Source organism: Primulina eburnea, chromosome 16 (genome assembly GCF_022965805.1).
Source record: "Primulina eburnea isolate SZY01 chromosome 16, ASM2296580v1, whole genome shotgun sequence".
In the NCBI taxonomy this organism is placed as follows: Eukaryota; Viridiplantae; Streptophyta; class Magnoliopsida; order Lamiales; family Gesneriaceae; genus Primulina; species Primulina eburnea.
In genome coordinates this window covers 28,622,204-28,637,109 of record NC_133116.1, presented here as the reverse complement: position 1 = coordinate 28,637,109, position 14,906 = coordinate 28,622,204, and the positions used below count along the sequence as shown (strand labels likewise).

Below are 14,906 nucleotides of genomic sequence, written 5' to 3'. Positions count from 1 at the left end.
ACTCGGGAGGGGGAGACTGGTGATACCCCATGGATGGGCCCGCTACCCCTGGCCCATCCCAAGCCCAAATGAAAGACAAGCCCATCAAGGGCCCAAGTAATCTCCTATAAATACCATGTTTGAGTGTTCAGTTCAGGCATTCAATATATTGTTTTCAGCAGCGCCCTTAGCTGCTCCCCTCATATATCCTCAGTCACTGACTTGAGTGTCGGAGGGGCTACGCCAGGACACCCTCCTGGCCCCCTCCTAACGATCTTATTTGTGATTTCAGGCTCAGGGTAATTTCAAAACCTGGGTCTGGACTAGTGACACTTGCTGGGAACGGACCCTAAATTTCCTGTGAGTATCAATCAAAAATTATACTCGATAGAAGTACGACTTTAATCTTATAAATTACATTACAGCACACATATCACGTGTCAATTATATTGTACCATATCAAAATATATGTTATTTTGGAAAATATTTCTCCTTTTTTAACAATAATCAATTCAATATAAATCATTAAATAATATAATTTATGAATCACCAAAAAAAAAAAAAAAATCAGATTCCTCAGTAAATTGATACCAACCAATATATAAAGAGGAAAATGAGCTCTGCAATTGTAAAAGAGCAGCAAAACGACCTTCTTCATCTCTGCTGCTAAAACACCAAAAAATACTTATTCTGGTACGATTTATTTCATTTTTAGTCATTAATTATTTATTTATTTTGGATAGATCTAAGTTGTGGATCTTTGGGTTATATACGCAATTATTTGGGTGATGATAGATGCGTGAAGCCCAAAAAATTCGAAAGAATTGGACTAGGCGGCGGCGGGAATTCACGGCTACCGTCGTACTAAGAACATACAGGTGAAATGAAAGCCTTTTATCATATTAATGCTGCAATTGTGAATTTGCTCATTTCTTACTCCAGGGCAGTTCGTGCAAGAATATTATTTTAAACCAATAATATTTGATTTTTTGGGGGGTGAAATGCAAAATTGTAAAGATAATATTTTTCGATTCTAACGTAGCTTTACGATTATCGAACTTCTGGTTTGATACAGATTCCCGTACTGTGTGTAATATGATTATGCAAAACAATTTAATCGAATCTTCTTTTTTTTTTTTCATTGGTCACTTTTACGAATATAATTCACTGATTATTATTTCAATAATAAAAATAATTTTTTTATGATACGAAAATTCTACCACAGTTTTTTACTTGTCAAGCAGTTGCCTGCGAACATTTATATTTCTTAAAAATTAATTAATTGAATTGGTGACGAGCATATGCGGCGTATTTGAGTGACATTATAGAAAAAGAAAAAGAAATCAAGAAAGGAATGCTTGGAAAGAATGCCATTTTGAAGTCAAATTATATGCTAGAACTAGTGTTGCCTTTTATTATTTAACTATTATAAATATTCTTCATTGAAAAAATTAAATTTTCCTACGAATCAAGAAAAAATAAATAACAAAGTTATCTTAGAGAAGGAAAATGGTTAGGATCCCTTTCAATTATAATACTATGTTGTAACCTAATTCATGAACTTTCGGCAGCTTGAAGCTTTACACATGCAAGGGACTTTAAACTCGTCGGGTTCGTCGGGATCGAACAAATAGTCGTACCTGTCACAATGACCAAGAAATACGTAAGATGGTGAATTATAGTAATTAGAATGTGCTATTGCCTCCTAGAGAGAGGAAGATGTACGTTAATTCGTCACCAGCAGGCACATCTGCCTTGGCGATAAGTACAATCCGGCTTTCATCATCACCTACACTCATGATCCTCGCATAGCAATTAGGCATACACTGCAAGAAATGGCAGTGGTGTCAACTAGAATCAAGTCAGACAACGCGTGAAGAAAAGGGACGGATAGATGGGTGAAATCTTGGGAGGGAACTTACCGAATGGTTGATCAACCGAGCGATATTTCCCGAGTCAGTGGCATCAACTACTACTTCTTCACTAATTTTGAATAACTGGAGCAAAAATAAAAGAATTTTAACTTGACAATGTTGGTTTGAAGAAATGAGGTTGGGTGGGAAAGAAAACAGCGGTAGAACCAGTAAGGAATATAGAGGATGGCCTATTGAATATCAATTTTTTATCACTAAATTTTCCAAAACTCACGTAGCAGTCTTTGCCCTCTGCTCGATAGAGGGCTTCCCTAAGATCTGCAACGCTGCGCCGGACCTGTTCACCGCGATATTCCACAACCTGGACATAGAAGCACAAAATTTTATATAAAAAATACATATGCAGAACAATTTGGAAATCTAAAGAAGGAATGGCTTCAAAAGTTGGAAGAATTCAAGGAAAATGATGTTTTTAGATCATTTGCCAAGCTATAACTCAATTAGTTTTGCATGCATTCCGTCACTGAAGGCAAGAGCCTTTGACCAAATGTTTGCAGTTCTAATCCAACAGCAACTGTAATTGTCATGTTTCTATCCCTTCTAAATTTATTGTGAAATACCTTTTAATAACCATGCTTGCCACAAAAGAAACAGATTTCTAGTTTTATACCATTTAATATGGTTAGTATACGTTCCACATTTACCATTTGAGAAACATGTGAGAGAGTAGGACAGTAACCGAACACTGAGTTATTAAACATGACGCAAGTACTAAGAATCACAATAAAGAGATGAAATCTATGTGATTAACCCCAACTTTGGGATCTATTCGATGTTCGCTAGTTATAGATCATATAAGAAGTCAGCAAAGATACCATTTCTCCTTCAAGGATATTTCTTCGCGCAAAGAGGCCCCATCCATGGATTTCAGATCTACCAAAGCATACTCTATCATTTTCTGTTCTCTGGAGTTATAGATGAACATTTCAAAACGTTAACATAAGCTCCAACAGCAACAACCACAAAACTCTAAAAACTATATAATACCAACCTGTAAATGGTGAAGCCGTTCTCTGAATGTAGAAAAGGTCTTTGGCTTCTCTTTTTTCTGTACCAGATAAGAAAGGGTACATGGATTAATTTTCAGTTTTTCCATTCTCTTTCATCAGTAAATTTTCCTATTCTAGTTTCACTCTGACTAGATGAAGCACACATCGAAAAGAAACAAAAAACAATATATTTACTCGGTTAATATTCAAGCTCAATATTGCACTTATAGAATGATGATGAGCTCCCATGATTCGATGGACAACTGCCTCCTTCCTCGCCTGATAATAGAAAAGAAATGGTAAAACATGAAGTAGCTGCTACTTCAAAATCTCGAGTTACCATAAAAACTATTGGCTAAAATCTTTTACTTTTACATTTTCTTTTGAGCTCGAGTTTGTATTAATATGTAACGTACTAATATTTCATTGCATATACCTTTTTGCAAGTTCTTTTGAATACACGGCATCTTGCTGCGGAGAATGGGTCGACCTCTTCATTCTCAACTGAAGTGGATTCCTCAACTTTCAATCGGCTAGTTGAGAATAGCCTCGATCCTGTTAGCCTTTTGTTATGGAGCAGGCTTTTAGTCGAGAAAGTCCCCTTTGGAGTCTCCACAATTAGAACCGTGTCTGGATTTGGAACCCTGCACAAATGACACCTCTTGTGAGACCCCATACGCAATTAACAATTTAAACACCAATTTAATATAGAGAGCAGTACCGATGATAGGCGCAATACGAAACCATTTTTGTCACTTGTTTCCCATTCTTTTCCAGAGAATGCAACTACATTTTTCGCCACATATTAGATGAAATGCTATGTCAGCACATACTTAGCATAGTTATGTATATATAAAAACACAGAAGTCGTGAATCCATGTTAACCAGCAACTTGATAACTCGAAAATAACCAATCATAAATCAAATCAGATCATGAATACTAGAATCTAAAGCATTGAAATATATATGTCTCCGTAGCATATACAAACTATTTCAGATAATAACGCAAAAAAATATATATAGTTAATTAAGTCATCTCACCTCCATGCGAAACCCTGCCCTTGATGCACACATTGCATGATAATACGTGGAACACTTGCAACATTGTGTGCAGGAACCATGAATTTGCTTGCAAACTACACAAATCTGAAATGTAAAAAATCAGAGGAAACCGCATGTTTCAGTCAAAAATTTCTTCCAGATATATCTCAACATGTGGAGCCCATAAGCACTCAATCAAGTACATGAATTGAACAATTAATGACACCATTTTCTTAAGGATCAAGGCCAGTCTCCATAAAAGAAATACAGCAAACTAGAATAATCAAACATATAACCAGTCATGAAGTGTATAAAAGTAAACCACGTCGTGAATGTGAATAAAAAGTACCTTCACAAAAGAGCTTGAAGGAATTCTCAAGATTCCAAGTGCAGGTTCCATCTTTTCGTCGCTGGCAAAGGAGACTTCTGGTTGAAACCAAGCACAAGTAACATGAACCCATAATGGGGCAACATCTGTAGGCTTCAGAGCACCCCCTGAATTCCCAAACAAATATCAACGCCAAGGACAATGTTATACACATGTTGCATGTAAAAATTTACGAGTCCATAATTTCGACACGAGAATGATAAATAGTCAGTTTATCATATTAAAAAGGTTATGGTGCTAGAACTATCTAGATGCATGCCTTTAACAGGACAGAGGCAACACTCCCGCTCAATATCAGGTGTCTCGCAGGCCCGACAGACCCATGAAGTAAAATCACGAACATTTCTCGCTCCATAACATTCTTGATGAACAGCTATCTGACACCTGAAACAACAAAGAAGCATCATATAATTTTTCTTTAAACAAATTTAGTAGTGCATTTCGTAAGTTGGCATATCAGTCCAAGTAGTCCAACACCTATTCTACCTCAAATAACATAAGAGGGAATGGAAGATTTTCTAAAGTAAATCAGTCAAGGAGACGTGAACTCCCAAGGTTGCAAAAGAACAAATTAACATCCCAGTCACACAATACTACCAGAAACCATACACGAGCATTGCGAACATATGTCATTGGATGGTAACAAATGCAATTTAAGTTCTTCATATAAGCACTAAATTTCCAGAACTTATCTTCAAACGATGACGGTTAAGAAGCTCAAATTTGACCATACCTGATGCATATAATTATCTTGTTGTAATCCCAATCTTCGACCCAACGACATACTGCACATCTCTCTGTTGTCCAGTTTGCAGGAACAGGTTCATAATTTTCTATCCAATCAAAGAACTGAAAAGTTAATCCCTCAATTCATGCTACAGCCAAATGTATAGGTGGATAGAATGAAGCAACTCATCAAATTTTACAAGTCAGGGATAGGATGAGAACCTTGTAAGAAATTAAGCAACTTCTCTCTCCGTACTTTAATAGAAGGACGCTTGAGGGGTTTGGCAGGTATAAGATTTCGCTCATGATACTCTGCCATCTGTAACATCTGTCAGGACAAAAAAATATGTTCTTGATTAAAATTAATCATAAGAAATAATAAATTGTGAAAAAGGCAAGTAATCATCCGAGTAAAACAACCACGATCAGTAAACAATGGATACTCAGAGAAGAAAACGCAAGTACTCATTGACACGTGCAAATTGAAGTAAAGACGATATCAAAATATAAAGCCGCTTCAGGAACAAACCCATTGTTCGAGAGGTATCAAGGAACCTTTCACCCTGACACTAGACTTCCAGTTTTTGGTTTTAGAACCCGTGTGCCTTTCCCATTCATTAAGTTGCAGCTTCTCTATTCCACAATAGCCGCACTTGCAGACAACTCTGTAACATTAAAAAAGATAGCATTGTCGCTACTGGTACATGAAACGCCTCTAAGGAGATGAAATTTCGAGGGCCGTGTAAATAAAAAGGCGACCGAGACTTACAAATGAAGGCTAGGAAAATATACTCCCTCCACACCTGAGCACACAACAGCAACCTTACTAGGTAAAATGGAGTTCGAGTTGCTCTTTTTGTTATAGCTGCGTCAAGAATTATATATTTATCAGCTATCTGGAAGCACAAATAAATTTTCGAAAATTACATATTTGAAAACTTTTTAGCTGAATGTGTACCAGCACTTACCTATGCTTAACCTGTAAAATTTCTGAATCGGATAGCTCAAAACTAAACCGAGCTTTGCATTCAGGGCAGTAATAATCAGTTCCTAGATCCTAGAGCCACGGTAAATAAAAGAGATCACAAAAACAAAACAGCAATTTCTATAAATAAATCAGCAGTCATATGGGATAGAATAAGTAAACATGCTTGAAAGAATACCTTGAAATTGTTTTTTGGAAATTTGTCACATTCTGCATGGACCCAAACTTTACAGCCATTACACCGCACCTTAATCATGTCATAAAAAGAAATGTTAAGAGAATAAAACAATCACATATTCAGAGGAAATAGTTAGAAAATAACAGCATTAACGAAATCATAAAAATTGTCCCACCCAAGTTCCATTGTCTGTTTGATTCCAAATCTTCTTGCATATGCCACAATAGTGCTTTCTTTTTTTCAACTGAAACAAGAGTAAGTAGTCATTAATACAGACAAGCTGCATAGTGGGATAATTTTGAGGAAGACTTTATTACATCCAACATAAAGAAAACGACAAACCTTGGCACAGGAAATACACAATCGATTGGTCACAACAGCTGAATCCTTTGATTTCCTTGAGTTCGGAATGATGCTCATGCCACAGGCTTCACAAGATTTTGTTTCTCTCTTCATAAATGGATCCTGATAAACAAAATAAAAATTGAACTTCTTTCATACAAGAGGGCATTCAATTGTTTCTACTGTGTTGGTTTCCATAGAAAATCAGATACATAAATATTAGCGGTCAAGAAAACTTTCCAATAAGTATAAAGAATCTTAATGCTCCAACGAGAACAATATCGAGTAAGCAACAGTGGAGCTTACCCGTTTTGCCAAGTTGCAACCTTGATTATGATTAGCATCTGAAGTCTCACAGACTCCTCCAGTAACAGATCGAAGATAATCTGTGTTGCCAGAAGCTGCATTTAGTTCGATCGTCAACATCTCATTGAAGCCATTTTCAGCCAGAAATGCCTCCTCTATGGCAGACCGAAGATTACCCTGATTTCTATCATTCAAATCAGTCTGCCCCTGAAACCTAAATCAACAAATTCACAGTGGAATTGACAAACATCAAAGACACAGGCAGTAATGAAAATTAAAAGAAAGAATAAATGAGACAACTACTAAGCACCTGTCTACATAATCGACAAATGGAAATATCATCCCAGGTTTAATCCAAGCATATTCCTGCACATAAAAGATTGGATTAGATTCATAATATTCATAACTGCAATCCCGTTTATTGTACACCAACTTGATAGAACAAAGAATAGATTACTGTAACAAAAACGTAACGCTAGGTATTAAAGGATAAAAAGTAAAATATAGTTTACCCGTTGTGTCCCATTCCCTGAATAACCAAAAAACATCACACAAACTGCACCAGCAACTCGAAAATTCAAAACTTGTTGGGGAACTTGTGAGAAGAGATTAAGAACAATAGCTGGCCAGGAAGGGCACTTCTTCCCGGATATTGCCCACACTATGTCACCCTCTTCAAAATCCTCGAAACAGTAAGATCTATCGATGCCATATAATTCCATCAACTCCTCCAATTCCTCCTCGTCCTCCAACCCCTCGTGCATCGAGGTCATCGAACTCCTTGAGATTGAATACTTCCTAAAATTATAACTCCTCAATCCGTCAGACCTCAGCTCTTCTATCTCATTCTCTGACAAAGGTGAAAACTTGCGGCATTGGTTGGCAATCTTATCCTCTTTCCGCTTCTTATTAACCGCAGCATGGCCACGGATTTTCGGGGTCTTGAGGATGAATTTATTATCCTTCTCTTTAATTGGTAAATATTCAGAGTCCCCAGCAGAATCTTTCGCCTCATTCTTACCGTTGCTTTTCTCTTTCTTCCAGTTAGCAAGAACTGAATCATTAAATCGAGACGGCAGTACCTGAACCCTCCCACGAGAAGTTCTCACCAGCGGCGGCCGCGGATTTTCCTGCGATTTCGGAGCCTGAGCACACCATGATATTTCCGTCGCTCCTCCGCAGTCGTCGGCAGCGGAGGAGGACGATGAAGACAGAATTTTATGCAAACCATAGCCATTAAACGGGATTATTCCGGCGGCAACGTCGCCGAGAAGACGCATAGAATAATAACCATTGGCAAGTTTGCGTTTCTTCCGATTGGCCGAAGATTCATCGTCGTCACCCGCCAAGTCTCCGACCCGGTATCGTTTCAATCTCGGCATTACTGTTTTCAAGCTCTTCTTTATTATCATCCTACTCGGAAACTCCTAAATTCCCCTAATCACGCAATCCAAAACCCTAATCTTGTTCACACACTCCCCCGGCAACGCAAGAAAACTCCACACTCAGTCAAAACCCATTAAAATTATTCATCCCAATTAGCTAAAATCGATTGAAATAAACAAAATTCAAGGAATTTAATCGTTCCCACGAAAAAAAAATAATCAACCCTTTCCCTTGAAGTTCGACTAGAGACACAAAAATAGGGGATCTCTGTTTCAACACACAGACTCTCTCTCTCTCTCTCTCTTTCTAACTGCTCTGCGTATCGATGAGAGAGATAAATACACAGTAATACAAATTTATATTATATTCGACATTTAGATACGGAGTGCGTGTGTATATATATATGCGTGTGAATCAATACAGATTGATATACATTATTTTATTAAATCAAGAAAAAAATTTGGATGCCGCAAGTTTCCTAAATAACATTGGTCTGGTTATATATATGTATATATATATATATATATGCATGGACTGAGAAGGAGATTTGGGAAGAGAAGTTTCGACGTAACGAACGTGAATGCAAGAGCGGAGATTCTAACTTGCGCCGTGCGTTTTGAGCGCCCATGAAGAACCAAAATTGAGATTTGTAGGCATGGTGGGTACCTCCTATGGACATGGCTCGTTTTCTGAATTTGGGTTTCCTTAAATATTTCTACTTTTTTTTTTGTTTGCTGAGGTCGAATGAAAAGAAGAGTGGATTCGAAGAAACTAGATGCAAACAAGTGTTATGGATAATTGGATATATATATATATATATATATATATATATATATATATATATGTGTGTGTGTGTGTGTGTGTGTGTGTGTGTGTGTGTGTGTGTGTTTAAAAAATTATGATGATGAATTCATTCTCGAATATTTTTTTTTTTTTTGGGTGGGTTGGGGGTTGAGGATTTGGTCACTTGAGAGTTGAGATTTTAGTATAAGATTGTGGGGTACGTAGATTCTTGAAATTATTATTAATGTAAAATTTATGTTCAATTAAATTTCGCCCTCACGATTTTGGTTTCGATTCATAACGAGTAGGGTGAAATTTGGCATGAATTCCTATGGAAGATTATCAGGATGTCCAGAGTTTGTTTATTTATTTATTTATTTGTATCGGCCAGAGATTCAGAATGAATGAAATGAGAAATTTGAAGAGTGGAATTTACCTTTTTGTTGATTTCTTGGCGATGGAACGAGATTTGGTCGGGATCTTTGAAGGCAACAATCGTATATAATTTCAATATGTCGGTGTAGGTGACAAATTTTAAATTAAAAAAAAAGGTCAAATCGGGAGATGGAGAAGTTGAGGAGAACAACCCATCTCGACCACCATCGTGGCGGTGACAAGTTGGCGGTGGAGGAGGAGAAGTGGCAGGCACCACCTTGTGTCTTGTGGTGGCTATGGCGGAGGAGGCTCAAAGGAGTTTCATTTGTATTGGCCATGGTTGAAAAAATTCTCTGTCTTCGTTGCCCTTCTTATAATATAATATATATATATATATATATATATCTCGAAGAAGACTGTGTAATGAATCGTGGTGTTACCATTTCTGTGAATTTGGGAAATAAGTTTTAGATTGTTTAAATCAATGAATTCGAAGTCAAAGGGTGAGACCCGGATATAAAATATAGAAAATCATATAAAAAATGATATGATTTTATAATATATATTTTGCTAAATTTATATATTAATGAATCAGAGAAGGAGAGTAGAAGAATTGTACCTCTTCGAATTTTGGTGGAGCAAGAAAATTGTGGTCTTGTCTCAGTCTACGCATGGATCTTTTAGTGGCAAAAGTTGAATATAATTTTGATGCAATTTGTGGGCATAGCTGCTGCATAGGCGTCTGAATCTCATGGCCGACGGACAACCCGACGGACAACCACCAGTCCACCGCCACCGTGGACTGGTGGTGGTGGTGGTGGTGGAGGAGAAGAATGGAGTGGCAGTGGAACCACAGCGCTCACTTTAATTTGTGGGTCGATTTTGTTATTTCTTGGGTTTTTGTTGGCTCTTTTGATGATGTGAATGGAGTTTCTAAAGAAGGTCATACTAGGTGAGAATTAATTAATGGCTATTTCACTATTTTGTGACGATAACTGTGGAAAAAGGTGTCATGAATAAATGGTAATTATTATTATTTAGATCGTTTTATATTATAAATTTTTAATAATAATATTTTTAGATATAGTAAAATCTGGAAAATTGAGAAAGCTAAAAGACAATGAAGGTGAGAAAATAACAAGTTTGTCCAGAATCTACGAGTCTTTTTTTTATGTTGGGCGATGGAGTTGCCAGGTGTCAGTTTAGGTAAATATTTTAAGGCATGAATTGAGAACCATATGTAAATTATCCAAGAAAAATAAAATTTAAGAGAAATATATTCATTTAGGCAATAATTTACATATACTTATTTTACTTCCGACCATTAAATAAAAAAATATCAAAAAAATTTAAATATTTATTTTCAAGTGAGAAGATAGTTCTTCTGATCAAAATAAAAAATCAGAAGATCTATGTAATATTGACTCATCCTCTGCATGTTCGAATCATAATTCTGGAGTACGATAAACAGACGATTGAATATTATCGAAGCATTTATCATCTTCTAAAGCCTATATATAATATTAATAAGATTAAGTGTATTCAAACAGTTTTTACATAATACTCCGTGCAGATCTCTCTTATTCAGCTGTACAAAAAAATATGTACATGTTTTCTATGCCATTTGATCTACATCACAGGTTATTCTAGCAGTATTCAAGAAACATAGCAGTTAGCAAGCAGATCCATCCTTGAGCTTCAACTCTGCCATCTAAAGTTACCACAATTTCGTTTTCTTTCCCGCGTCATGTCTACGATCTATGATACCATGCCTTTAATGTTTACTTGTGTTTACTGCTTTTTCTAGTTATTCAATCTTTGCAAATCGTCCGCGGATTCTTGGCTGGCTGTCGGCCAAAGCTTTCCTGCAAGCATACTGAAACAAAAAACAAGAAATGAGTTCTGTAAATATGTTGTCCTTAACGCAATTTCTTTCCAGGTTGAAGTGTGGTTTTGAACTCGCCTTGACTTTTCGGCCAAAGTTTCTTCTGGACTTCTTACTCCTGTATCTAGAGAGCTTTTCCTTGCGATCTTCGGAAGGGCAACTGCTGGTACTTGTTGGTTGCCCCAGAGGAGATTTCCCCAGGTTCATATTTCCATCATCGGTAGTCTGTCATAAAAATGTAGAATCGATAACCGTTCCCTGTCCTGTTGAAGTGGGCATGAACATCTATGCATGCGTTTCGCAGAACAGGCTTAGACACAAAACTAATGGATGAGAATTCAAAACAGGATGTTCCTTGATATTTAGATGGTATAATTTAAAAGTTTCTAGAGATATTGAAAACTAAATGGGTTTAATCGAAGTGTGTAAGAAAAACTGGAAGTTGAGAATTATGTATTATAGGTCAAAATGCCAAGAAAGATATATTAGAGCAATAAGCAAATTCAAACCTTCAAGTCTCCTTCGCTGAACGATCTTCGAATCCCATTAAGATCCCCAAAATCCATAACATGAAAATCAAGAAAACAAGGCTTCGATGGAGCCTCTTGCACATTTTCCAATGAACTCAGACAACTTGAACTAATACTCTTTTGGAACGAAATCTCTTCAAGCAATTTTTTATCCGCGTTATTGTTTTCACCGGTCATGACAGTAGGACTCCTGGTTCTGAGGACTTCAGATAGATGCGTTTCATCTCCTTCCTTAGCCAAAATATCCTTCTGGCACTCATAGAATACCTCATTGAGAAGGGTTTCACTCTCAATTGATGATCCGATATCTAACTCAGTCAATGGTTGTTGGGAGATGCCATTTTCTCCACAAAAAATGGCAGCGGCCACTGGATCAATTCCAATTACTTGTTCTTCGATTACAGGATCTGGAGCCTTGAAAAGATCCCCGTCTTCTTGAAGGTAGTATTCAGATACAGTGGATGTCGGAATCAGGTTGCCTTGTACATCCTACGTTAACAATCAAAAACACAATTTTGTATAAGTTCAAAAATTTCCAACTTGGAGAAGTGGACACACTGATCATCAAAATTAAACTAAACAAGTGAATCCGCAATCGCATCTTCATCCATTTTAACAAGTTCCACTCTATTGAGATTAGTCACTGGGATCAACGTACACAAGTCGAATAATACATAAATGCCAGTATTTAACGTCGGAAACCAGGGAAATCAAATTGAGGAGACAAAAGGCATTCACCCCTTCTAAATGATAAAGATCTAAAAATTTTGTATGCAACTGAATTAATAACAGCAATAAGTTTTTCTGCTAAAAGACCTTTAACCGTCCCTGAGTGAAAATTTCCAAGCCCACCTCTATTAGAACCTCAGCTAGTACGTCCAAAAGATAAAGACGGTGAAGATTATTTTGAACCACTACTAAAGCAGAGGTTATCTTGTGATAAACTTAATGTGACATTCTCCACTATAGGATCTAGATATCTATCTATTCAAGATACCTTGACACAGATCTTTGTATTACTGATAAATCATCGGACATGTGGCTGATAGGTCTTTCCTTCATTTTTTTTTATCAGTATAGGTCTTTCATATCATGGAACATGGATGAAGTTCTAATGAAAGTTGGTAAGCTGGCTCACAAACACAAAGAAGCAGTAAAAATGTGGTCCAAATGGGCATGGAAAATACTATAAAATAGTTCCAAATGCATGAAGAAAACCGTACAGGTCACATATATAAAATTTAATTGTAAAACAAGGTGGCCTTCCAGAAAATTCAGACAAAAGAAGCCAAAAAGCGTGAACAAAGTTACTGGTCACTAGACGTTATCGTCACCTACTTGAGATTTTATATAAACCCTGAAATACTAACGATATTATAGGTCACTACACGTTGCCACTTTCTAGAAATGTTGGGTAAGAACCAACTCAAACACAAAAGATTGAACTGTGAATTAAACCCTCTAGCAAATGAAAAAGAAGGAAAGGTAAATATACAAAAAGCTTCTCCAAGAAATGGAGATCCCCCCAGAAAAATGGAAAATCATTCACAATAATTGACAACCATGAAAAGTAGATTAGCTTGCTTGGCATCGGTGTTAACAAATTTTACAAAGTGGAATTATGTGAAATAAAAAGATGAGACATGGCATATTTCTTTCATTTTTCAATGGAGAGAAGAATATATAAATGCAAGTGCTTTCCATTTTCGCCCAGTTTGATCGCAATTTAAGAAAAAAATTAAAAAAAAAGGTCGAATCTTTAAACAAAGGTAACTTTCTTTTCTTCGCTTCTTTTCCAGTTTTCTTCTTCTCATGGTAGCATCTTTCTTTTTCCCTCGTTAGAATTTGAGGATACGTATACACAAATTCAATGTAACATCAAACCACCAAATAAATAAGGAAAAACAAATATTTGCAATGCCCGTTTACTTCTCCCCTTGATTTATCCATCAATAAGGCAACAGAAGTAAGAAGTTGGTGCATGGCAAATTAACCCAACTTTAACTTCAAAAAAAGAAAAACAAAAACAAACACACATTAATTATTCCCCAGAACAAGATATTTAGCATTACACCACGAATCAAAAACACCCACCCCAAATAAACATCATTAATTAAAACACACACACAAACACACACAACAAAAGAAGTTCTTTTTTTTTTTTGAAAAAAAAAAAAAGAAAGAGAGAGAGGGAGGGAGGGAGATCATTTACCAACGAAGCATTGGGCTTTTGCGAGCAGCAAAACTCGTCAAACTGATGTACTTGTTGAGGGAAGTCTTGAAAGTGCTGGAACATGAGCTCTTTTTCTGCATACATTCACTTAACAGTACTAGTATTTTTCTTGTTTCCCTCTGTGAAAAAAACTAAAATAAATAGAGACCCAAAAAAAAGACACACACAGCGTGAATCAGATGTATGGGTAGCATTAATGGTGGAGAGGTGTATGTGTTTATTTATTATGGGCACCAAACAGAGTCGCTGCTCAAAATTGAAGGAGAAATTTGATTTTACTTGCTGCCTCATTCTCTACATTAAGTTATATTATATTATTATTATTAAAGGAGAAATTTGGTGAAAATAGTTTTTAAAGTTAAATCATTTGTTTGGTTTTTAGTGGCGATGCTGAAGAGTCATCTTCTTGAGCTTATTTAATATCATTTTTTACTTGTCGATGTGTTCAATATTTACAAGAAATATATATTTATATAAACTTGTTTAGAAAACAACTATATGGAAAAAAAAAAGTTAATCTTATATATTATTTTGATTTAGGAAAAGTTAGGGTCATAAAAATTTAGGAGTATCTATCCTATAAGACTGTCTTACGAATTTTTTACCCGCAATAAAAAGTGATAGTCTTAGCATAAAAATAATATATTTTCATGAATGACCCAAATAAGATATATATACGTCTTACAAAATAGGACCCATGAGACCGTCTCACACAAATTTTTGTTAAAATTTAGATCATAAATCATTTTTTGATGTTTTGAAATAAGGATATATTTTTAAAAAAATTGAGAATGAAGTTTGTTATAATTAAGTATTGAGTCTCGAATATGAGAATGATGTTTTCGG

At 36.1% G+C, this 14,906-nt stretch overlaps 2 protein-coding genes and 1 long non-coding RNA gene across 3 annotated transcripts; 1 reads left to right on the top strand and 2 right to left on the bottom strand.

Annotated features, from left to right (window-relative positions):
• The first annotated feature begins 536 nt into the window (after positions 1 to 536).
• On the top strand, positions 537 to 1,767 carry LOC140817567 (uncharacterized). The gene is made up of 2 exons (XR_012114805.1): positions 537 to 857; positions 1,551 to 1,767. It is a non-coding gene; the product is annotated as an uncharacterized lncRNA (long non-coding RNA).
• Positions 1,321 to 9,067, bottom strand: LOC140817565 (histone-lysine N-methyltransferase ATX4-like). Its single transcript, XM_073177321.1, has 23 exons — positions 7,381 to 9,067; positions 7,179 to 7,234; positions 6,869 to 7,082; positions 6,563 to 6,685; positions 6,396 to 6,464; positions 6,221 to 6,289; positions 6,026 to 6,114; positions 5,827 to 5,922; positions 5,587 to 5,722; positions 5,280 to 5,385; positions 5,065 to 5,164; positions 4,591 to 4,715; positions 4,293 to 4,438; positions 3,944 to 4,048; positions 3,624 to 3,688; positions 3,339 to 3,546; positions 3,098 to 3,181; positions 2,905 to 2,961; positions 2,729 to 2,818; positions 2,128 to 2,214; positions 1,902 to 1,976; positions 1,705 to 1,805; positions 1,321 to 1,619 (listed from the first exon to the last, which is right to left on the bottom strand). The coding sequence occupies exons 1-23, from the start codon at positions 8,278 to 8,280 to the stop codon at positions 1,529 to 1,531; spliced, it is 3,192 nt and encodes a 1,063-aa protein (XP_073033422.1). The 5' UTR covers positions 8,281 to 9,067; the 3' UTR covers positions 1,321 to 1,528.
• A 1,836-nt stretch (positions 9,068 to 10,903) lies between these two features.
• Positions 10,904 to 14,280, bottom strand: LOC140817566 (uncharacterized). Its single transcript, XM_073177322.1, has 4 exons — positions 14,040 to 14,280; positions 11,807 to 12,316; positions 11,376 to 11,522; positions 10,904 to 11,288 (listed from the first exon to the last, which is right to left on the bottom strand). Exons 1-4 carry the CDS (start codon positions 14,142 to 14,144, stop codon positions 11,220 to 11,222), a joined length of 831 nt encoding a protein of 276 aa, XP_073033423.1. The 5' UTR covers positions 14,145 to 14,280; the 3' UTR covers positions 10,904 to 11,219.
• Positions 14,281 to 14,906: the final 626 nt, after the last annotated feature.